Genomic DNA, 21,807 nt, shown 5'->3' with positions numbered 1-21,807 from the left:
GCTGGTGATTTGGCACACCAGGCTTTTATGTTTGTGTTCATTTGTGTATTTTTGTAATTATAATGACGTCCAGGGTGTAGCTTATTCCCTAATTCAGCTTGAGTTATTCAAGAAACCCCCAATGCACTCTTAATGTACATGTATGTGGGTCCCAGAATGGAGTTACATCTGTTTGGCCTTTTGGGTCACATTCATCGCTCAGCGCTGGTCCATCTGGCTACTGTGGGCTTGGGAACCAGTAGCGTTACCCACAATGCACCTGCAGCTCAAGACTGGCAAAAAAAAAAGAAAGAAAGTGTGGGAAATCAGATAGAGTTTGGATTCTGATCACAGGCATAAAAATAGGCACAAACACTGAGCGGAGGAGAAGACTGCAGCGATCAAGCTAGAGATGGATGTTAGGAGGTGTGCATCTGTTTGTCTCTCCGGTCTTCTGCAGTGGCAGCAATACAGCCCAGCATCCCCACAAGACCATTTATATCCAGGCTGGAGTCATCGATTGGATGTTGGTGATTTGTAGGTGAATAATTGTGGTTTCCAGGCTAAAACCTGGCAATCTTTCAATTTTATCGGTTTCCATTTGATGTAGGGTCAAAAAAGATGCCTCTTTTAACCCCAGAGGGATTCTGAAGAGGAAAGTAAGAGCTTTGTTAGTCATATTAGAGTTGATATATTAGACTGTGAGGCAGAAGGAGTGCAGACCTCCTACCTGTGGATGCAGGCCAATGTTTGCACTCTCATGATCCTTTTCTGACCATATAACTGAAGACAGCCACAGCCTCGCCCACATCCGAGGACACAGAGCTGTGGAGTCCCACCTGCTGCCTTTGCTCCAGCTGAGGAAAACCCCATCCTCCCTTGATGGGGGCTGGGACTGGAGCATCAGCGTGGTTCCCATAGACAGGAAGCAGCAGCTGTCTGTCTGACCTCTGGCTATCAGACTGGGAGTCGGAGTGGAAGGGGAAACCCCCGGAAGGTGGGTGAGCCTTGCCTATAAGGAGTCTTGGCAAACCGTTCATCGGGAGACCAGGACCAGTTCAAAACCAGTTCACACGCCCAAAGTCTTGACTTTTACATTAAATAGCTGTTCCACACTATCTGTATTCTGCATTGGACTAAGACATTGTTCAAACTCTTCTATGAGTGTCTGAGAACAATGTTTTTCTCTTTTGTTTTCCCGCTACTCAAGCACTCAATTAATACAGTAATGTCCTGTTCAAGGTGACGTGAACATGACTTTCCTACTTGAGCACCAAGCCACTCCGCTATCACCTGCAAAGGAGTGAGAGGAGACGCACCATCCATCTCAGTTACCTCCTCCACAGAGGCTGATTTTCAACACACACCAGCCCAATTACCCCATAAATCACAGTGGCTCTGAGAGCACATCTGAGCCCTCCTAATAAATGTAGGAGCACCTCGGTGCTTGTCATTCACGCCCTGCAAAACGAGCAAACAAGAATCATGGCCGGTCCCACTGCACCTGGAAGTCATTTTGTGGAGTAAACACAATCAGGAATCAGCATTAGCTGTAAGTCACAGCAACTACAAACCATAAGAAGCCAGATATTGTGTAATAGGAAGGCTAAATTTATACAGCAGTTGTTTATAGTATTCAGACCAGACATACGCTGATGATAACAGATATGGTATCTGTAGTAAACACATGATTGTTTATAAACATGCCAAAATCAGGAATGAAGGAGGATACCTCTGAGACATTCTGCTCATTCCTGCAGTATCGGTGCTGATAACCTCAGATCTGCTGCGTTTGTGCCAAGGCTTTACAGGCAACACTCTGAGGGCCCAAGTGCATCGACAATGCAGGGGAGCCAGACTGCTTAGACCAGGAACCACATCCAGAAGTGGACCCGGAGCAGCTATGTGCCGGCAGGCAGTTAGTTCAGAGATACAGAGAGGGCCTCTTACAGTGGCCTCACAGGATTTCATGATCATAATCAGGCCGGGACAAAAGAATGAGGGGACCTGAAGGCACCATCTCACCGTCTTTTAGCTTCTTAGCGACAAAACAAGAATACTTCTACGTTTTTTGTAATGCGTGTTGTGTAGTTTTAGATTTGTGTGTGTGTGTGTGAAACCATGTATCTGTGTTTTCAGTTTAGCTGAAGAAGGACAATTTACTCAATCCTTAAAGAAACAACAAATTCTTCCTTTTATTTGAAAAATCACACATTGGAGACACATTCACTGACAATAGTTTACAAATCAATTACACAGTTTGCACTCATTTTCTCACTGTTACAATATCGTCATGTGAATCCAGTTTAAGTGCTGATTGATTTGAATGGTCAGCACTTTGTTCTTAAGTATACTTCAGTAGGATAATTAAACTTTGAGAAATAATAATGCAGACTTACTTCACCAACAAGTGTCCAGAGTTGGCTGCTAGATCCTCATACTGTATTCAGGATGAATGGAAGCCAGTTGGTGCCTGCTAGTATAAATACATAGACATTTCTAAAACACAGGAGTGTGGTTTGCAAAGTATTTGTAGTAAACATGCCAAAGTAGGTGTGGTTCTACAATAAATACCTCATTCATGTAGCATTAAAACAACTCAGTTCGATATTACAAATGTACAGACTTCCCAGTCAAAACCAAATTGACCTGTGTAGACATTAATTCATAGTGTTTACTTTAGCTTTCATTAATAATCACTATTTTCCCCATAACAAAAAATACGTTTTCTTTCTTATAGTTTAGGCTCTTATATTGCGTTTGTGTGTGAAAGAGAGAGAGAGAGAGAGAGAGAGAGAGAGAGAGAGAGACAGCCTTTCTCTTCACTTTAAGTTTCCGTTTCCTATTGATCATCAGCTGCACGCGCACATTCAAGGGTCTGGCGCGCGCTCTCCATCCCAGCACGCGCACAGCGGGACGGCGCGCCAATCAAAACCCCGTCCGCTTCACGCCGCTGCTATTTAGACTTTTTCATTTCTTCCTGACCGACTGGAGAGGAGGGGAGGCAACTTGTCTTTGGCACCATGCAAAGTTTCATCGGAATCTCGCACATCTTATTGGCTCTTCTGCTGCAAGTCGTACCTGCGCAGGTAATCAAACATATTTCCAAACATTTTTGGAATGTTGCTCTCAGCAAGCCTACTTTTCTTTATTGTTAAGATAAGAAATTTACCAGTTTTCCAAGTTTCAGGTGTTTTGGGAAAGGTTGCGCCATTTATTAGTGAGACATTTGAATGTATTATTTATCAAAGTGACATTTATTTTGAAATTCAATACATCTTGTGATATTTTGCATGCTAAGTGTTGTTGAAGACAGCATTAAGGTTTTCCTTTTTCAGAGAGGGTTGTGCAGCTAATAGAAGCCACATCTGAGTGTCAGACTCACTGTGAGAGGACACTTCTGTGCCCCGCTCCAGCCTTTTTTACACACCATCTGTATTTTGACTTGCTGTGCCCAACCACGAAGATACCATCTGCATTTAGGGGTTTGGGAATCGCCATGTTTACAGTCCTGTGTAAAGATATCGACTCGGCCCGCCAGCATCAGATGCAGCTGCTGCATGTTGCTGATTCAGGTTCAGATAGAGAGGCGTGCACTGCCACATGCTGAAAAACTCAGCTAGAGCTCAGCCAGAGCTGCATCAGTTATCTGGAGAGTGTCGGCTGACTGGCATGAGAGAGCTTTGGAGACTCTGCGTGTCTGTGTCCTGGTTGTGACAAGGCTGGAATCCTCCACACCTCTTTGTGGCTCCCTCTTGGTGTGACAGCATCTGACCTCAGGCAAGGCAGATACATTGAGCATCACCCAGCAGGGAGCAGACTGCACAGCGAATATGTTTTGCAGGTTATGATTGGGATTGAGTAGCAAGCAAAAACCTAGAAAGGTGGCTTTGGAGTGTGGAATAACGCAACATGTTTTCAATGTCTGGTGCAGTCCAGAAAGCCTCTCACAGGACCGCTGGTATGAGATGGGTTTGGCAACTTTAAAGTCACCTCAAAATATTGTGAAATGCATTTTTCTTATTGCCCAGAGAGGCATTTCATCCTTCCACATAGTTTTGTTGTGTTTCACAGATGTTTGATACAGCAGCAGATTATGAATCTTACTACTTGTACTACACAGAATAGTGCCAAGAGTGGAAATGACCATCCAAATGCAACTGGTTAGAATTCATTTAAAGCAATAAACCGATCCATGGATAACAATACAACATGAATGGTCTGCATGAAGGGAACAGCATCAGTGTTAAAACCATTTAAGAGCTTTTCAGAGAGTGTGGCAGCCGCACATGATGAAGCATGACTGGAACTGGAACCACCAGACTCTTCTCATGTACCGTTGGCTGCAGTTTCTGTCCAGAAACAGGATAAGTGCGTTTAAAATTTGAGATATTGAGAAAGTCCAATTTTTAGGTTGCTATTTTTAAAAATCCAAAATAATAGCTTAGATTTATTTATTTAGCCTTTATTTAGCCAGGTGCGGAGTCCTGGTCAAGACTGCATCATCGGCAGTTTCACATAAGAAACAATACACACACATACAATACATGACAGCAACTCAAGGGAAATAGTAAAAGAAGAGAGGAACAGGCCATACCAGTGATCTCAATTATACAGTCCACTTAGTCAAGGATTATGTAAAACAGCAACATGTTTCCATCAGGGCAGTTAAAAAAAAAAAAAAAACATTAAATGTTTAAATGTAGAAGGAAGAATTTCTTAGTTAATAGTAATTTTGCAGTTCATTTCATGCCCACGGAGCATAAATAGAGTCATCTCTGAGTGAACCCTGAGGACGTTTTAAAGAACCCAGTTGTTAGATCAGAAGCCATGTTTGAAGGAAAAGACTGTTTCTATACATTAACCTTCTAGTGTCAAGAAGGAAACGATGCCTTAGAGCAAGAACACAACAGGAAAAACTGTCTCCTATTGGTTGTTCCAGTTTCTAAAAAAGTGTCCAAAACACAGGTTGGCGCATCTCAACAAATTTGGAGAAACGCTCAAATGTGGGCTCAAATTAAAGGTTTGATTTACTGGACTCTCATCAGCCCAGATAAGACTTCAGTGGTTTCTAGTGGAGTAAACCAACAAGCCCAGCTATTTTATTAGTCAGGCTCTGAAGCAGAGCAGAGGTGTGACATTTAAAAATCATCTTGAGAGAAATAGGAGGAAGGGTGGGGAAAAGGGGGGAGGAAGAATGACATGTGAAATCAGTGTTTGTTCAATATGATAATAGCAGTTGTGCATTTGCTTGGAAGCTTTAAGTTTCAAAATTGAAGGGGAAAAAGAATAATAAGAGACAAACAAGACAAGAAACACACAGTTTTCCATGTTTTTCCTTGTCAACAAAGCAAAAGTTGTATGTACAGTCTGTGATCATGTCAAAGCCCCTTCACCATCACGCTGTGTCGTTCACGCACGTCTGCGTGTTTTATGCTACAGCTGTTTTCATGCATCTGGCTCTCTTGTCGGATGGAGCCGTACAGCCTTTGGGTTTGCGCTGTATTTGGCACAAACGCAAACTCACACACAGCAGCCATAAAAATCCCACAATAAAACCCACTGTAGCCCGATGAAGCATTCCCTGCCTGTGACGTTTAGGAGACAGCGTTCCCATCCATGCTCACAGAGTGAGAGGAAAGCAGCAGAGAGGTGAGGAGTCACAAAGAGATTGTTGATACTCAAAAGAAGAAGAGAGCCAAGATCAACTTTGCATTTGTGTTTCAGCTCAATTTGCCGTTCAGAAATGAGGGACACTGCCATTGTGAGTTTGGAGGCTGGGCTGTGAGAACTTAACAAACGTCATGCTGTGTCACGATACTTTTCAGTACTGCCTTTGTTTTAACTGTGCTTATTGTGTGCAAAACTCCCGTGAGTAAAGCGAGCAGCTATTCTTTGCTGTTATTCTTTGCATACTTTGAAGGGTTTTGCTCCTTGTGATAATAAACCTAATAGTGTTAGAACAAATTGAGAAATCAAGCGCGTTTGTGTTGTTGGCTGGCTCATTTTACTGCTTTTTGGCTGATTTGCAGTCAGCGGCACAGTGGTACACTCATGATACCATGCAGCGTCACTGTTTTTACTGGATCATTGTGTGTGCACTGCTTTTCTCTGACACAAGAGGGCGCTCTGCACCTGCTCAGTGAACCCACCACTGTTGTACCGTGCTCATTTCTCACCTCTGTCAGTTTCCTGATTGTCTACAGGTTCTCTGTCATTACAACCGTGTTTGGCGTTGATTTTAATGCTCTTATCACATTAAACCGAAGGGTTGATCTTTGTATTTTTTGTGTATTTTACAGATTTCACACCCTCCAGAAGAGGGTCATTCAAAAGGTAAGGGCTGGGCTCCTTATCATAACCCACAGGCATTTCCAGCTCTTGCAAATGATGCAGAGATTCAACTTGTCTTGTAGTAATGGCATTCCAGGAGGTGTGGGCAAAAAGCATGTGTCGGCCCATGGAGCAGCTGGTGGATGTGGAGCAGGAGTACCCTGGAGAAGTGGAGTACATCTACATGCCTGCTTGTGTCCCACTTTGGCGATGCTCTGGTTGCTGCGGGGATGAGAACCTGGAGTGCCAGCCTACCCTTGAACGCAACATCACTCTGCAGGTGTAGCAAGATTGCTAGTCAGAAAAGACTAATCAGAAATACCTAAACAAAAATGCACTTTCTGATTACTTTAAATATGTGGCCAGAGAATCAGGTTGACTTTTCCCTTTCCTTTGTTTCCCAGGTGATGAGGATTCATCCCATGCTGTCTATGCACCATGTGGAACTCACCTTCGTGGAGCATCAGAGATGTGAATGCAGGTAAATCGCCCATTCTTTCTGGTAGACACTAAATGCAAATTGAGACAGCTAACTGCCAGCTGTTTGTGTTATTTTTCCCGTTTTAGAGCCCGTCAGAAACTCCTAAATAATAAAAGGTCAGTCGATGAACATTTTATCTGTCAGACATGAACACGTCAATGTCTTCATTGTACTTTGCTCTTCCTCCACAGCAGCAGCGAGTCCATCAAGAACAGACCTCGGAGGAGGAAACACAAGAAGACAGCAAACGGCTGTGGCAAGTAAGAGATGGATTGCCCCCCTGTGGCAAACACTCACAAACACTGTTTCAGAATGTTTGGACATTTACGGCTACATTCGTCACTGTTTCCTCCACACTGTCAGACGACCAAGGACAGATGAGATGAAACGACAGCACAATGTATTGCCTGATGTGTTGCTCTTCTCTTTGGCAGGCCTGTAATCCACCAGCCACAGAGCATTTGTAACACAGTAATCCAAGGCTGTGGATAGTTCCAGTCAATGAGTGCCGCTGTAAAGGTTTAGTCTGAAAATAACCAGATACGCATATCAAGAACACCCACCAATAAAAGAAAAGAATAGAAAGGGATCAGTAAAGATATCACGTCCAAGACGCTATATGCAATTTTTTCCACATTAAAAAGAATCAATATGCATCTGACTCACTCCTGCTGCACCACAGTGGAGATAAAGCAGAGCTCAACTCCGGCCTTGAAATTAAATGTGAGCAGGGAATAAATCCAAACAGCAGCCAAATCTACACTCCACACAAAATGCTTTTTTTGAGAAGTCCAATTCACTCACTCCCAAAGCAATATCAGCGCCATCATTTTACAGTCTGATTGAAGAGTTTTTATGTGCCGGTAGGAGTTTGGTATTTTGTTTGTCTGTGGCTTTCACTCTCAGGTCAAAAGGGCAACGTGTGCCACAGGTAATCTCTCTGTGCCTCTTCCTCTTTTGTTTGACTAGGGAAACTGGCTTGTAACCTATTCTGAGTTGGTGTACAATGAGGGCGTTGCCATAAAGAATGACATGCTCAAAATAAATAATGGGTCCTGAAAAGGCTACAATGTGAGGTTTAAAAGTTTAAAGCTGCAACTGGATTTGTAGAGCGTTATGAAGCGGCTCTGTTAAAAGAATTTCACACATGAAGATCAGCTTGCTCGTCGGCATTAAGCACTACTCAGACTGTGAAAACAGCCCTATAATGTCTTCTCTCTGTGGCTTTAGAGGGAGATTTCTAAGGTCTGTGGAAGTAACCCTGATGATGTCATTAGGGTTGTCTCTGTTTAAGCTGCAACAGAAAGCCTGTGTGGTGGCTGGGGACGCAGAGATGTGGCCATTTGCCAGTTGCTATAGGATTTGCGGGATCCAGGGCTCGCTGGATAGGTTCACATTTTTTCAAGTATATCTCAAAACAGCAGTCATGCTCATATATACATTGAAACCACTGCAGCGCTGTGATCGTGTCTCCTGTCCACACTGGCCCTAAAACGATCCGTTCTTCCAGCGATTCCAATGTATGCAGTGTGGGACGAAATCCACAATTCTCCTTTTGTGCAACTTTGCATTCTTAAGATAGCTAAATATGAGGCTGAGATGTGCAAATGTAGTGTGAGCAGCAGAAGTCGGTCGGGTATCTTGAGTTATAGTCTCTTCAGTACAAAGAAGAAACTCTTCTTGTCACTCTCACTCTCTCCACCTCAGCTCAGTAAAGAAAGACTATCACACTGTAAAGACTGTAAGGTGTCCTTTTTATTTGTCTAACTCAGTGGTTCTCACAGGCCTCCCATTCAGAAGCCAAAACAAAGTTCATGCCTCCATCTTACAATTTTCATCAATCATTAACAATGAAAGGGAAAAGGACAAATAAAAAAAGATCCAATTTGAATTTGACTGAAATCAAGGTCAGCACAAGCACATCTGCAAACGCCTGTGTGTTTATTTTCCCCACATGAATTATATTCATTCATCCATCTTTTTCCTCTGGTCTGGTCTTGTCTGGTCTGCCCCCCAGTTTGAGAACCACTGGTCTAACTCAAACTGCTGAAACCTTATATTAGCTTCAGCTGAACTTGAGGACAGAAAGAGCAGTGGATTCTGTCCCCCATTACTTACAGTACATGGGAATCATATTATGGAGGGATCTCTTCAGTAACAATTGTAGTGAATTAAGTCTTTGGACGTAAATCTGGGCATGCAAGTATGCTTTAAAGAGTGTGTAAGATTTAGGAGGATCTTAAAACATCAGAAATTAATGTTTGCATTAGTGTGTTTGCATTTGTGTATGAGTGCACATTAAATTATTAGTGTAAAATAAGAATCATGTTTTTGTTACCTTAGAATGAGCTCTTTATATTCCACAGAGTCTGCCTTGTTGCACTGCCATGATTCTACTGCCGCCCAGAATGAACAAACCAAACACTGACTCCAGGGAGCACCTTTCATATTTTTTGCGAGTTTTGTGGCCACAGTGTGTTCTGGAAATGGAGGGCGAGGCGAGGGGTATTCAGTCGGTTGCAATCTGCAGCCTCACTGCCAGATGCCACTAAATCCTACACATCGCACCGTTCAGCAAATACATCCTCTAGCACTGGATAAAGATCCTCATTATCAGTATTGGAAACATCACTACTGGCTCAGTCAATGAAGCACAGAAACTATGTGCTCATGTGGAACAAGGAACAACTTTCACCATCTCCTCCGAAATAGAATTCGAGTGAGGGGACATCTTATCCAGCAGCCTTAAAAGAGTCAGAGAGAAATCCATCCTCTGACTCAGCCCTGCCAGACATCAGACCTAAGGTCATTGCGGGGTAAGGCTGTGTTTGGTGGTGGTCTGTAGGTTTCCCCACCAACTATTTTATCAACTGTGTAGGAACCTGTGTGGCCATGTTATTCTGGCTGCTGTCTGATCAAACAAACATGACTTAGGCTTAGCTCCTATCCTTTCGTAAACCATAGCTTAGAACCCCCCACCTCATCTTTAGTGGTCAAGGGACCACACAGTTGCAGAGTTAGTAATTTCCTCCAGCACATTCAGGGACCCCAAATTATATGACGAACATAAACTGAACTGGAGTAAAACTTCCTACATAAAACCCAAGGGAATAAACATTCCCTTTGATGGGTTCCTGGTGGCTTAATTCTTGTGGAAACCTCAAAGTGAATGTTTAGGATTTTACTTTGATTGTTCTGAAGGACATTTTGCCTTTGTACATTGTAATGTCACTCCACACAGCGGCTCAGTCTTAAGGGACCTGTGACACCACGGGCCCCTGGGCCTGTGCCCTTTGGGCCTGTTCCGTAATTCATCAATGTAACTGTCAAGACTATCATTTGGGTGGTGAGTTGTGCCTCTGAAGTAATATTCATGCCAAAGCATACACATAAAGATAAAGTATTTCGGTGACTTTTTAAATGATCTTAAGATCTCATGCTTGAAGACAGATTAAAGTAACACATCCCTGCTTAAAAACAGAAATATTATGGAAACCAGGATGTTGTATTCTTTATGTGTTTCTGTCCGTCCCATTCGTGTGAACGTCATATCTCAGGACCACCATGAGGGGATTTCATCAAACTTGGACTCAGGGAGGAACTGACTAGATTTCAGTGGTCAAATATCAAGGTCAAATGTCAAGATCACTGAAACCTCACAAATCACATTTATGGCCATAACTGAAGAGTTCAGACGTCAATTTTGACAAAATTTCACACAAATGTCTCACAGGATAAAATGATAAATTGATGACACTTTATATTGAAAAGGTCAAAGGTCAACTTCACCGTGGCACGCTAATGTTTTGGAATAACATTTTTCTGGCCATTGTTCAAGACCATAACAGGAACAGAATGGGAGATTTTGACAATATTTCACATTTGCAACCATGAGGCGGTAATTCTAATTTTTCTGTGGTTTCTGCTCAGAGGTGTTATGTAAGTGCTATAAAACGTGAAACAGGTACTTCTTCTTATTATTATTGTTTATCTAATGATTGGCTCTCATGCAAAGATGCATTTGAACATACCATGCAGAATTACCCCTCACACTTAGAACAAATAATGCTCTTCAGTAACCAATTCTTCAAATGTGGTGTCTAAACCTGGGTAGTGTACTGTCAGATATGATCTTGCCTCTGGATGAATAGACAGAGACTCTGTCTTCATCTCTCTATCAATACAACTCTGTCACAGAGTTGTATTGATAGAGAGGCAAATCCAGCCATAAGACCAGCAAAACGGAACAGTAGCTCATGAATAATGCATAAGCAATATGTAATAATTAACACCAAATGCTCTGCTGCCTTAGAGCTGGGTTGAAGATTAGAAATTCAAATGACATTTGGTGAGGTCAAACGTTGTTGGTGACAAAACAGACACCGATGTATCTCATAGACATACTGTAGTTCCTATTTGATTTTCTTTCATCGTTTATTTTTGTCTTTTCAGGTGCCAGTTCCCTCAAAACAAGATAAATCTTCCCTGATTCACATGTCTGCCCAAAACTTTGGAGAGGCAAACAACAACATCTGTGAATTAATCATATCTGACTTTTTCTTCTGTCTGTCCATATATTTTTCCTCTTCCAGTGCATCCATCAAACATTAGACTATCAATCTTGTCCATGCCATTCTTTTCTTTCTGATTCATCATTGGAGCAAACAATGATATCTGCAAACTACTTTGGTGATAACTGCTGTTTTCTTTAATGGACCAAAGTCAGTGTCAATTTTGGTTTAAAAAATCAATTTGCTTTTGTGTGAGGTTTTTAAAATAGACATCGAATACAACAGATTCAGAAAAGATAAAGAGATAACTGCTGGAATGCTGCCATGGGAGAGGACTAAGGCCATCCTGAAGTGTGGGCGGGTTAACTGTCAGATCAATGGCAACATTCACAAAGAAGCCAGAGACTGTCTCCATGACTTCATCATCACAATGATTTTTACGGACTGACTCTTGCTATAATTGTTATGAAAGCAATCCCTTGCTGGTAATCTGTGTGACTTCCTGAAAAGTGTTCTTGTCGGCACTGGAGCGTGGCAAGTCCATGAAATAAAATTCACTCCAAATACAAGGAGCTTCTGTGTTATCTGCATTTGCACTGGTAGACCATTAGGATGGATAACATGTGAGGACACTGTGAGCTCTTTATCTTGCAAGACTCTGTTGTAAGCGTATTGTTAACAAAGCACAAGGGGTTGCTGTTATCCACTGGTTTGTATTGCATTCACAGCCTTTCAGAGACATGTGAGATAATAGAGTTGTGGTTCAATACAGCAGCCAAGATCCCTTTAGTATTTCTCTTAAATGGTACTTAATCCCTTCAAATGACTGCCATCAGGTTCTCTAACTACTGTAACTGTGCCACTTTGGTAGTAACAATAATTTTGCATTAGCCGTATTGTAAGCCGTTTAATGTGGTTGTCTTCTCTCCCAAGGTATGTATGCCCACTACTACAACAAGCCTTGCCACCTCCTCCACCAGTTTTGTCACTGCAGGTATGGAAACGGGCTGCACGAGTAAAAGTAGTAAGAGCAGCGCGCCTGCACGTGAGGACGTTATGTTCTGAGAGGAAGTGTTGTGTTTACTACTTCAAACGTGCTGCCGAGAAGAGTTGCCCTGCTTAGGTTAGCGGTAGGCCAATCGGGCTGTTATGTAATAACCAAGAACATTACGCTCGAAACCTCGCGTCACTGGGTTCCCCGACGGCGCAGTCAAGATGCCTGCACTGTACAGTACTCCGCCCGGCTGCATGGTGAACACAATGTCCTCAACTTGCCACACATTTGACTGTAGTCACGTTTTTCAGCTGCTGGTTGGGACGGCCAATCAGAAGCCAGGAAATCGATCAGATGGGCGGGCGTAGAGATCTAAAGAATGTGACGTCTCCGGTACTCCAGACAAGGCCACGCCCCTACCTACCAAATATGGCAGGCTGTATATAAAGAATATCCGGTCCCTTGCATTTTTCACAGCTATTGTTGGTAGATGAGTGAAAATTCACGGGCCGTCAATACCCTTTTTCCCGTTTTGACGCTCGCAGAAGACAGTTAAACTGCAACGGTTAACGGCAGTTGCCACCGTGCTCCACATGTGACCGAGCGGACAGGGGAGGGGCTCTCTGTCTCGTGTATCCTACCGTGGAACACATAGTTCTAGGCAGCGTAGCTGGGCATTAGCCAGCAGCAATAACAGCCACACCAAGGAAGAGACGCCGCCGAGGCAGCAGCAGACAGCTCGACCCGGCTGCAAGCTCGTATCCCCTCCGCTTTGAAGACAGCGTCGATGGAGCAGCGACAAGAACAAAGTGCGCATTGCATTTTTGTGTTACTTTAACGCTTTGTGGTGTTTCTGCAATGTTACCCGTAGCGATTCTGTGTACTTGTGTACAGTTAACGCTGTAACGTTAGCTTTGCGTGCTACCGTTAAGTTAACGTTAGCATTAGCGCTTAACGTAGCTAACCAAAGTGCCAACAATTGTTTCTTGGGCGTTCAGTCGCTTTTAGCTTGTTGGGGCATCATCTGTGAAATGTTAAAGCTAGCTAACTTACAGTTACCTCAGTTATCTAACGTTGCCTTTTCATATCATGCAAAATTAACGTGTGGTAATGTGGTACTTAAGACCATACATTAGCCTAACAATTTTTAGTTACGCAGAATTTTTTGTGCCTTACTTATTATTTTTAATGTCGTAACGTTACTTTGACAACATTATGTATATGACAGCTATGAGTTTTGGTATTTTTTATTTAATTGCAGTAATCCTAGAAACGCTAGGAGAGGGTACTAACTCTTAGATATGCTGTCAGTAGTCAACTCTATAGCTGTCACTGCCTTGAAGGGATGGCCTACTTTGTGTTGTTTGATTCCCAGCTTTTGATTTGCTGATGTAGTTGCTGTGAGAACTTTTCTAGCCAAGGACATTGTCACTACAGCAGGAAAGAAGATGAGCACCAAGAGGAAGGCAGAGAGCCACTCAAGGGCAACAAACAGAGCACGCATCTCGAAGTCTGGAGACTCCCGGGCTGATTCAGAGAGAGATTCTGGATTCTCAGGTTCAGCCTTGCTCTTCACACAATTTTAAGTGCTTGGATGATAAGGCAACGATTACTTGAACCCCGTTTTTTCTTCTTCCTGTTCTAAAGATGCATGCTCAGAGCACCTGAGCACAATGGACACCACAGACTCTGAGGATTCACCACGCCCAGTGGTGAAGCAGGGACCACAAACTTCTGGCTCGGGGCCCCAGCCCTCTCAGCTGGCTGTGGTGAGAGGCTCCTACTCCAACATCTCTCCCATGATCATCATGAACAATGTCCTCCTCAAGCAGGTACACTCAGCACACTGCTATGCAGCAAAACTTTAACTCTTAGCAAATAACATTATCCATATGGGTGAATTCATTCTGTGCTTCCGCTCAGGTTCAGCCCTCAACCTTTCACTTCAGGCAGTGATCATTTCACAACAGAAGAGTTGTGATCCAGTTTTGTTGCGCCTAAGTTTAACTAGAATGGGTCTTCACAGTCCTGTCACATCTGCTGGGATATACCTTTTTGGTATAAGTAAAAGAAAGATCGTTGTTTTTGTTTTGTTTTTTACCAAAAGCAGCCAATATATCGCTGTTGCCAAACCCAATGGACTCCATTTATAGAAATCATAAAATACACTTAATACACCTCTTTCATATGCGACAGAAACAAAATTAAACTTCCAAAACCTTCTTGGTTCATACTTACACTGTTCCAACAATCATCACAAACTCTGGTTTTTGTTGAAATAAAGTCTTAGTTCACCAAATTGGGAGAGGGGCACAGAGACACAGAATGGACAGAGAATGGACAGAGGAGCAGCACAAACAGCATGTAGAGCCAGAACATTTTCATATCTAACGCTGGAATTATTTTCTGGTTGTGTTGCTATGTATGGGTAGTGGGGCTGAAACTGTCACTGAGTTAATCAACAGAAAAATTATGAAAAATTCTTATAACTATTGATCATTTTAATTATTTAGCAAGTACAAATACCAAACGTGTGGTTCATACCATTATAGAGTTTATTATTTATGGGTTCATTTGCTGCTAATTAGTAAGCAGTTTTTGTAGGCACGTCTGGTTTGTTGCGATTTATTATGGGTGTGTGTCAGTGTTTAACATTTTATATACTAACCTATTAATTGATACAGTATGTTAATGGTTTTTGTTCTCATTTTTTATGTCGTAGGCTATCACTGTTCCCACTTTTTAAATGGTTTTTCAGTCTGTCTCTTTGTAAACTTTATAAACTTTTCTCATTGGAAAAAGAAACCTGCAACCAGGAAGTGCTTATGAACAATTAGACTTTTAAAGCTCTCAATTTAGACTTTGTTGTCTTTGCAGCCTGGAGACAATCCTCCTGCTTTGAAGCCCTGGGGCTTTAGCCCCGCAGTCGAGGTGGTTCAACCTGTGGTCCAACAGCCTCAGGTGGTCTTCCTCCAGCCTGTGGTCTCTCGTCAAGCTTCCCCTGCCTCCAAAGAGGCCTCCTCTAGACACCGGCGCCCTAAGAATTATCTTCCAATCCTGAAATCCTACCCCAAGATTGCCCCGCATCCTGGAGATGGCTCCAGTTCCTCAGGGAGAGGAACTGCTTCCTCATCTTCCTCCACCTCCTCGTCTTCTTCGAGGTCAGAGAGAGGCAGCAGTTTGACCTCCAGCCACCGGGAACACTTGCAGAGAGAGAAGCAGCAGAGAAGTCTGTGTGGAGGTGCCACTAACTCTGGCTCAACCACTCCCAGTCTTCCTGCTAGCCCCGGCACCATGTCTCCTCTGCTCCAAAGCCGACTTTCTCGCCACACAACAGAAGACAGCGCCAGCAATAGTCCTGCCAGTGAGAGGCCTTCATCAACTGTCAGCCAGTCAGAGTTTACCACCTCTCTGTCTTTGACTTACACCGCTGGCACCAAAAACCAGACACTCCCTGTTCCCCAGGCAGCCACCCAAGAGAGCAGCTCACCAGGACAGCATGACCACAGTGATAGTGATGCTGATATAAAGAGAAAGCGCTTCTGCAACACTTACAACATCCTGAGCAAATCTGGCCTGCTAGACATCGCACTGCGCACCAAGGAGCTCCACCGGCAGAACCGACGCACCCAGAGCGACCTAGACCAGCTCAAAGAACACACAGACCTCTTCATTCAGGCTCTGTGGAGCGGTGACACCAGTATCTGTGTTAAGCTGCAGAGTAGCCTTCAGGAGGAAGACAGAGAGAAAGATATGGAGAGAGCTGCTCAGACCATCTCAAAAGCAGATTAGGACCTAGACTAGTGCTAGACAGTAATCCTTCAGACTGAGATAGGGAAAGAAGGCCAGGGTTGGGGGTTGGAGTGTGTGGAGAGAGATGAACCGAAAGTAACGTGCTCCACAATACACGCCCTTCCCCAGACTCTCACATAGACAGCATGCTGTGGCCTACATTTCGGCTGATGGCTGCCGTAGGGCCCTGACACACCAACCCGACCCCAAAGATTTAGTGCAGACTTTATGTTGCCTCAAATCCTTTGCTAGAAGTTGCACGTGAAGTCATTCTAAGACTAGAGCTTGACCTCCAGTGAATATGCTCTGCATTGGTGTCCATGGAAATATCTTTGGTCTGCAGCCTGCCACAGAATTTCTGAAAACAGTCTCCTGGTGTGCTCAAATTATGAATTGAGAATGTTGATAAAAAGAAATTTTCAAAGTTTCAGTGAACATTGCACACTTTGCTTTACTGTATTGTAGTGCTGTAGTGTTGTTCGCCTGCAGCCTTAAAATAAGACATTACTTAGATGAAAAAACAAAACAAAACACTGAATCAGTTGTTAGGTCTGTCACAGGGTGCTCTCTAATTGCCTCCATCGCTGACACGGCAGGTTTGTTCAAACAACCACAGATAAGGTCTGACTAGTGCCATCGGCGAAGGACACGCAGCACAAACTACTGGCAATGGTCGGTCACACACTTAAAGTGCTGCCCAGTCGGCAACTGTCGGCTTGGTGTGTCAGGGACACAGAACCGCAGCTCACTGTTCTGCCACATTGAGCCTGACTAGGTCCCTTCTACTGAAACTGCAACTCTGCTGCACAAAAATCTTTTGCTCATTGGCAATCAAGACCCAAAAGCCCGGGAGATTTGGATCAAAGACACAAAGGGATGAATGAATACAAAACTTTTTGCTTTTCTTTTTTCACTGAATGCACAATACATGCATAGATTCTGAAAGCTTGATTAAGACCCCTAAAACTGGATTTTTCTAAACTAGTTTAGTGCAAAGCATGGTTTTCATCTTAAACTGGAAACCATCAGTGCACTACTAACAGAATGTCTCACTACATGAACTGAATTAGGCTGGTAGTTCTCTAAGCTGTTCTCCACTGATGCTTAACAGGCATCCAGTTAACAGTCAAAGTATGAACACAATCGCAATGATTTTATGCAGCAGTTACAATTATGTAACCTCAATGATTTATGACAGGCTTAACAAAATGTTCTGGAGATCACATTGAATGCGTCCAAGACCTCTTGCCAGCCAGCATCTTTAAATAGACAAACATGCCTAAAGTGTCTTTTTAGTTCCTGCTGCATTTTAAAAGTTGATGTGAAAGATTTGGCACAGCCCACTGACGGTTCCAAGTTTAGCGTCACCATCATGTTGATGGCAGCTATGATTCAGTGCAAACTGGCTGGACATAAAGCTTTTAGCAGCCATTTAGATGCTTCCCCAATGACATCCCAGCGTAAACGGTGCTTCCTATAATTCAACCATATTTATCAGTGACTTGTGAGTGAGTTCTATCATTTGTTTTTGTGTGCATTTTTATATACACATGGATGTAATTTAATGTGACGATATTATCTAACTTTTTCTGTTTTAAGTTCATTTCTATTTTCGTCTGTATGAAATATTTGTTGTGTGAACCTTTTCTGAGACAGCCATCAAGTTGTGTTTCAGTTGTGCATCAACTTTTGGTGTCAGAAGTCCAGGTTTTTTTGTCCAGATTATAAATTTTTCGGATGTTTTATAAATTATGGCCTTATTATCCAAGCCCAGTGTATCTCACAGAACTTTGAATTTGCACTAAAATAATCTGAGTGTCGCTCTGAAGCAACGTCTGGGCAGAATTTAATGGCAGCTATGATACCTCATTTGAGGCAAGCTGCAAAAGGCTTTTTGTTGAAGTTACAGTACTTGAAGTGCATTGTGAGGCAACATAAGCACACTATTAGTGTATATAGACTATCCCCATAGTACAGTGGTCTCAAATTGGGGGCCACAGCAAGAGGGGTGTGGGTGACCAGGGGTTAAATATGGACTGAAAGTTGAATGAAATCATTTATATAGGGAAAATACACAAAGAGCTTACTGATGCTATCGTGCTGACATTTATTTAACTAAAATTAAACTTTTATTAGTTCCTTCCCCGATCACAGTTAAAGATGATATAAGCATACTGTTTACACGTTTTTAATTACCAGCCGTTTCCCCAGTATTAGACAGGTTTTTGCTTATTTTTCTTTAACTATAAAATAATATTTGACGTGATAATCCTTGCTGTGCTTATGTTGACTTAAAATGGCTCGTGAGGACACCTCAAGTAAGGGGTCATTTATAGTTTAGCAATCCTGGCCCATGTGAATATAAAAACATAAGTTTAAAAAGTTCATGTGCTTTTGTGACGGTCACGTATTCTGTGGCGAAACGTATGGAAGTCTCTGTCACACAAACTCAGAAGTTTTGTTCTTTTGTGAATGAATTGTGGGTGTTCTGAAAAAAAATCACACCTGTTGTGTTGAGCTTTCAAAGGGACTTTTATCTTTTATATTGTAAACAGACGGACATGTCAACAGTTCTGTCTTTAGCAGATGATCCCATAATCTGTTTCAACAATAAATACTGTAGAATAATTAGTATGTGTCAGGTTTGATATGTGTTTAGGGTCATTAGCAGATTACATCTGAGTCTGTCATTTTATGGGTTTATGTATAGAGATTAATTTGGCTTTTAAACTGGTTGTGGCTCCAAGTAAGATTCTTGACTTCTGTCTGAATCTGCTCTGCCTTTATCTTAAATGGGCTCCTTGTGTTTTCCCATTATAATGAGTGTAATTTAAGTGTAGGAAAAAAAATCATGCTGACTGTACTGTTCAGAAGACCCACAGTTCATTTATGAAGGAACCTTAATGCGTGTTTTTGTGTTTGTGATTTAATGCTGCATATTTTCCAAACGGAAATGGAAGTTCCTTTAATAATTAATCATCTAACACGTCATGGCCGTGCATCTCTCACAAAGTGTGTAAACCTTATGACAAGATTTTAATTGCCACAGCAAAATGATTTTTATGCATTGAAAGGAAAACTGAAAATATTTTCATATGGCTGTAATATTTGTGCTGTTGTCATTGTGATAGATCAGTTATTTGTTTAAATACCATGTGTCCTTAATGAAGGTCTTATTAACACTCAGACCAGGATGGCAGCAAGACTTCTGGCACTAGTCTAGTCTTTTTTGCTTTGGCCAAAAACAAACAAATTGTGCCCCTACTAATGCAAATGTTCCTTTTCTTTCTTTGACCAAGAACACATTTACCTAAACTGTAAATGTCTAGAATTATGACAAAATGATTTCCCCTCAATCAGATGCATAGACAGATGCTATATTCTTCAATTAATGTTGATATGATGTTCGGGTTGCTGTAGAGTCTGAAAATCTTAAAAATGGTTCGATGACCTTCTGCTGAAATTAGATCTCTCTGTGCTGATTCTGGTTCCCTGCCAGTGGAATAAATCGAAAAGGTCTGTGATGTTTTGGCTGATAATAGCACATCTGCGGTCATGTCTGTCTTGTTTTTAAGAGCTTTCCTCATGGGCCGCCATCAGCTTTTGTAGCACATTTATTTATTGAAGAGCGGTTACCATCAACTCACAGTAATCTAAAGTTTGGATTTCTTTGACTGAACTGTATCAAACCATAAGTCTGTGGTACCGCTGTTATATATATGCTACATGCAGTGTCATAGATCGTTGTGACCGTCGTCGTGATCATGCTAAGTGGCTGCAATTTTCTGCATCAATGTTTGAAACAAAAGAGGTTAATAAAAAAAAAACTTAAGATGCTTTTTTTAGTCTGTACAGTTGGACACCTGTAATTTTATAACACTGGATTTTGAGTTTTTCATCTAATTGCTGGCAGCTCTGTCTCCTCGGTGAGGTTCAGTCTGCCTTCTTTCATTTTAAAGATACTGAAGATGTTTATGAAAAAGATTGTGATTGTTTTATCAAAATGTTTCAGTAGTGCACCAGCTGGCGATGGACAAAATGATCTTCAGCTCAAATCATTCCTTTGCTGGACTGAATGTAGCGTGGGTGGCTGGCAATCTTTTTTTTCTACTCAAAAAAATGTAAATGTTTGAAGTTGTTGAAATCCTCATGGGATTTGCCACTATGGAGGATTTAACCAAAACATGAGTTTCATGCCTTACAATTGAAAACCATCTGGAGACATGGAAATGCTTCAGCTTTTCCAATCAAAGCTCAGTGAACTAAGGTTGAGAAAGGGTTTGATGTAACATGCTTTAGCGCTCTTTTTGTACATTTTAAGTTACTCATTGCTTGTGTAATAAATGTCATTCCAAAGAAAATTTTCTTGTTGGCTATGATGTTGTACGCCTCATTTTTACTGTGATATCTGTCCAGATGAATGGCGCTGCTTGTTGAGAGTCAGTTCACACTCCAGTTTTGGGTTACAAGGGGACACTGGCAAACTGAGAAATAGCAAGTAGATAAACAGAAATGTTTGCTCTTGTAGCAAAAAAGCACAAAACAAACACTCTTCCAGTAGTACAAAAACCTATATACAATAACTTTTATTCTTTATGTAGCATATTACATGTGTTACATTTATTATTCCAGGAGTGGAAATTGGGTAAGAAAGAAGGCAAGCTGAATTATTATTTTAATCATAAGTTTTTTGTTACTCCATTTAAATATATTCAACCTAATATTTTGTGAGTTATATTTATTAGACATACTAAATACAATGAATTAATATGATCAAATTCATATATTCCTTATTGATCTGCTACAATCCTCTGTGTGTTATTCTTGCCGCTGCTGTAGATCTGCTGGCCTGTCAGACTGGAACCTGATACTAAAACCTGATCATTTGATTGGTCGAGCTTGTTGGCATGGTAAATTAAAAAAGAAACTATCAAGAAAGAGTTGAAAAAAAAAAGAGTTTGACTCCATCTCATGCACGCAGACACACACTCTGTCAGTCACCTCACTGTGTATAGCATCTGGAGATGAGTGTCTGCTGATGATTTTGAATATTCCACCGCTCACTGCTACACTGTCAGACTATCTGTGCTTTCCTTACGAGCATATCTGAATCTAGTCAGAGTAGATCCTCTCGCCCTCACCTCTGTCTAGAGGATTGCTGCATACCTTTTCTGCTGAAATCCGTCCTGGGGGATTTCAGAGCGGTATATTGTATTGAAACTGATGTTAGTATTGACAACAAGCACTGCATGTTTTCTACAATTATTGTTTCCTAGTCAGATGCAGCTTGTTTTCTTTTCTTTTTTTTAATCTAGTTTATTATATCTTTAAACAGATTATTTAATTGTTTCAGTTTGTTGTACATAAGATTATCAAGGTGTGTATGGATTTCAAGAATGAACCATTATCTTAATTTCTTATCTGCTGGACCAGGAGAGAAGGGATTAAATCAATGTTGTGATTGTGCTTAAAGTCATTACACTCATCTCTTGCTGTGTCGTGATGTGAATTTATCATTGAAGGTTTACTTCTGCAGTGCACCTTCCAAATGGCCAGTCGCTAAGCATGTCTTTTGTATAGTGTGTTGTGTTACATTCACTAGTGTGAGCCAGACCAAAGTTTTTACTGAAGGGTCAGTCGCCCTGCGTATCCAGCTTCTTCCAGGTGGAATGATGCTGGAACTTTGATATGATCTGTATGCTTGTGTGAATGGACAA

General features: G+C 41.9%; 2 protein-coding genes across 7 annotated transcripts; both read left to right on the top strand.

Moving 5' to 3' along the window:
* Positions 1-2,875: 2,875 nt before the first annotated feature.
* LOC121621998 (vascular endothelial growth factor A-like) lies at positions 2,876-11,856 on the top strand. Of its 3 annotated transcripts, none has more exons than XM_041958762.1 (7): positions 2,876-3,068; positions 6,282-6,315; positions 6,396-6,592; positions 6,717-6,793; positions 6,880-6,909; positions 6,988-7,053; positions 11,246-11,856. In XM_041958762.1, exons 1-7 carry the CDS (start codon positions 3,003-3,005, stop codon positions 11,280-11,282), a joined length of 507 nt encoding a protein of 168 aa, XP_041814696.1. In that variant the 5' UTR covers positions 2,876-3,002; the 3' UTR covers positions 11,283-11,856. The 3 variants fall into 3 exon arrangements, with proteins under 3 accessions (XP_041814696.1, XP_041814695.1, XP_041814697.1); XM_041958761.1 differs by having other exon boundaries at positions 6,985-7,053; XM_041958763.1 differs by lacking the exon at positions 6,880-6,909 and having other exon boundaries at positions 6,985-7,053.
* Positions 11,857-12,785: 929 nt separating this feature from the next.
* Positions 12,786-20,464, top strand: cipcb (CLOCK-interacting pacemaker b). Of its 4 annotated transcripts, none has more exons than XM_041958734.1 (4): positions 12,786-13,107; positions 13,739-13,855; positions 13,946-14,130; positions 15,176-20,464. In XM_041958734.1, exons 1-4 carry the CDS (start codon positions 13,086-13,088, stop codon positions 16,088-16,090), a joined length of 1,239 nt encoding a protein of 412 aa, XP_041814668.1. In that variant the 5' UTR covers positions 12,786-13,085; the 3' UTR covers positions 16,091-20,464. The 4 variants fall into 4 exon arrangements, with proteins under 4 accessions (XP_041814668.1, XP_041814667.1, XP_041814666.1 ...); XM_041958733.1 differs by having other exon boundaries at positions 13,736-13,855; XM_041958732.1 differs by having other exon boundaries at positions 13,694-13,855.
* The last annotated feature ends 1,343 nt before the right edge of the window (positions 20,465-21,807 follow it).

This window comes from Chelmon rostratus, chromosome 18 (genome assembly GCF_017976325.1).
Source record: "Chelmon rostratus isolate fCheRos1 chromosome 18, fCheRos1.pri, whole genome shotgun sequence".
Taxonomy (NCBI): domain Eukaryota; kingdom Metazoa; phylum Chordata; class Actinopteri; order Chaetodontiformes; family Chaetodontidae; genus Chelmon; species Chelmon rostratus.
This window is presented reverse-complemented; position numbering and strand designations above follow the sequence as displayed.

Excerpts from the sequence above, each read along its gene's own strand:
- cipcb (XM_041958732.1), top strand. The coding sequence starts at position 13,086 with ATGGAGCAGCGACAAGAACAAA. Across the intron at positions 13,856-13,945 it reads GAGAGATTCTGGATTCTCAG|ATGCATGCTCAGAGCACCTG; the intron begins GTTCAGCCTTGC and ends CCTGTTCTAAAG. Across the intron at positions 14,131-15,175 it reads ACAATGTCCTCCTCAAGCAG|CCTGGAGACAATCCTCCTGC; the intron begins GTACACTCAGCA and ends TTGTCTTTGCAG.
- LOC121621998 (XM_041958761.1), top strand. The coding sequence starts at position 3,003 with ATGCAAAGTTTCATCGGAATCTCGCACATCTTATTGGCTCTTCTGCTG. Across the intron at positions 3,069-6,281 it reads TGCAAGTCGTACCTGCGCAG|ATTTCACACCCTCCAGAAGA; the intron begins GTAATCAAACAT and ends TGTATTTTACAG. Across the intron at positions 7,054-11,245 it reads ACAGCAAACGGCTGTGGCAA|GTGCCAGTTCCCTCAAAACA; the intron begins GTAAGAGATGGA and ends TTGTCTTTTCAG.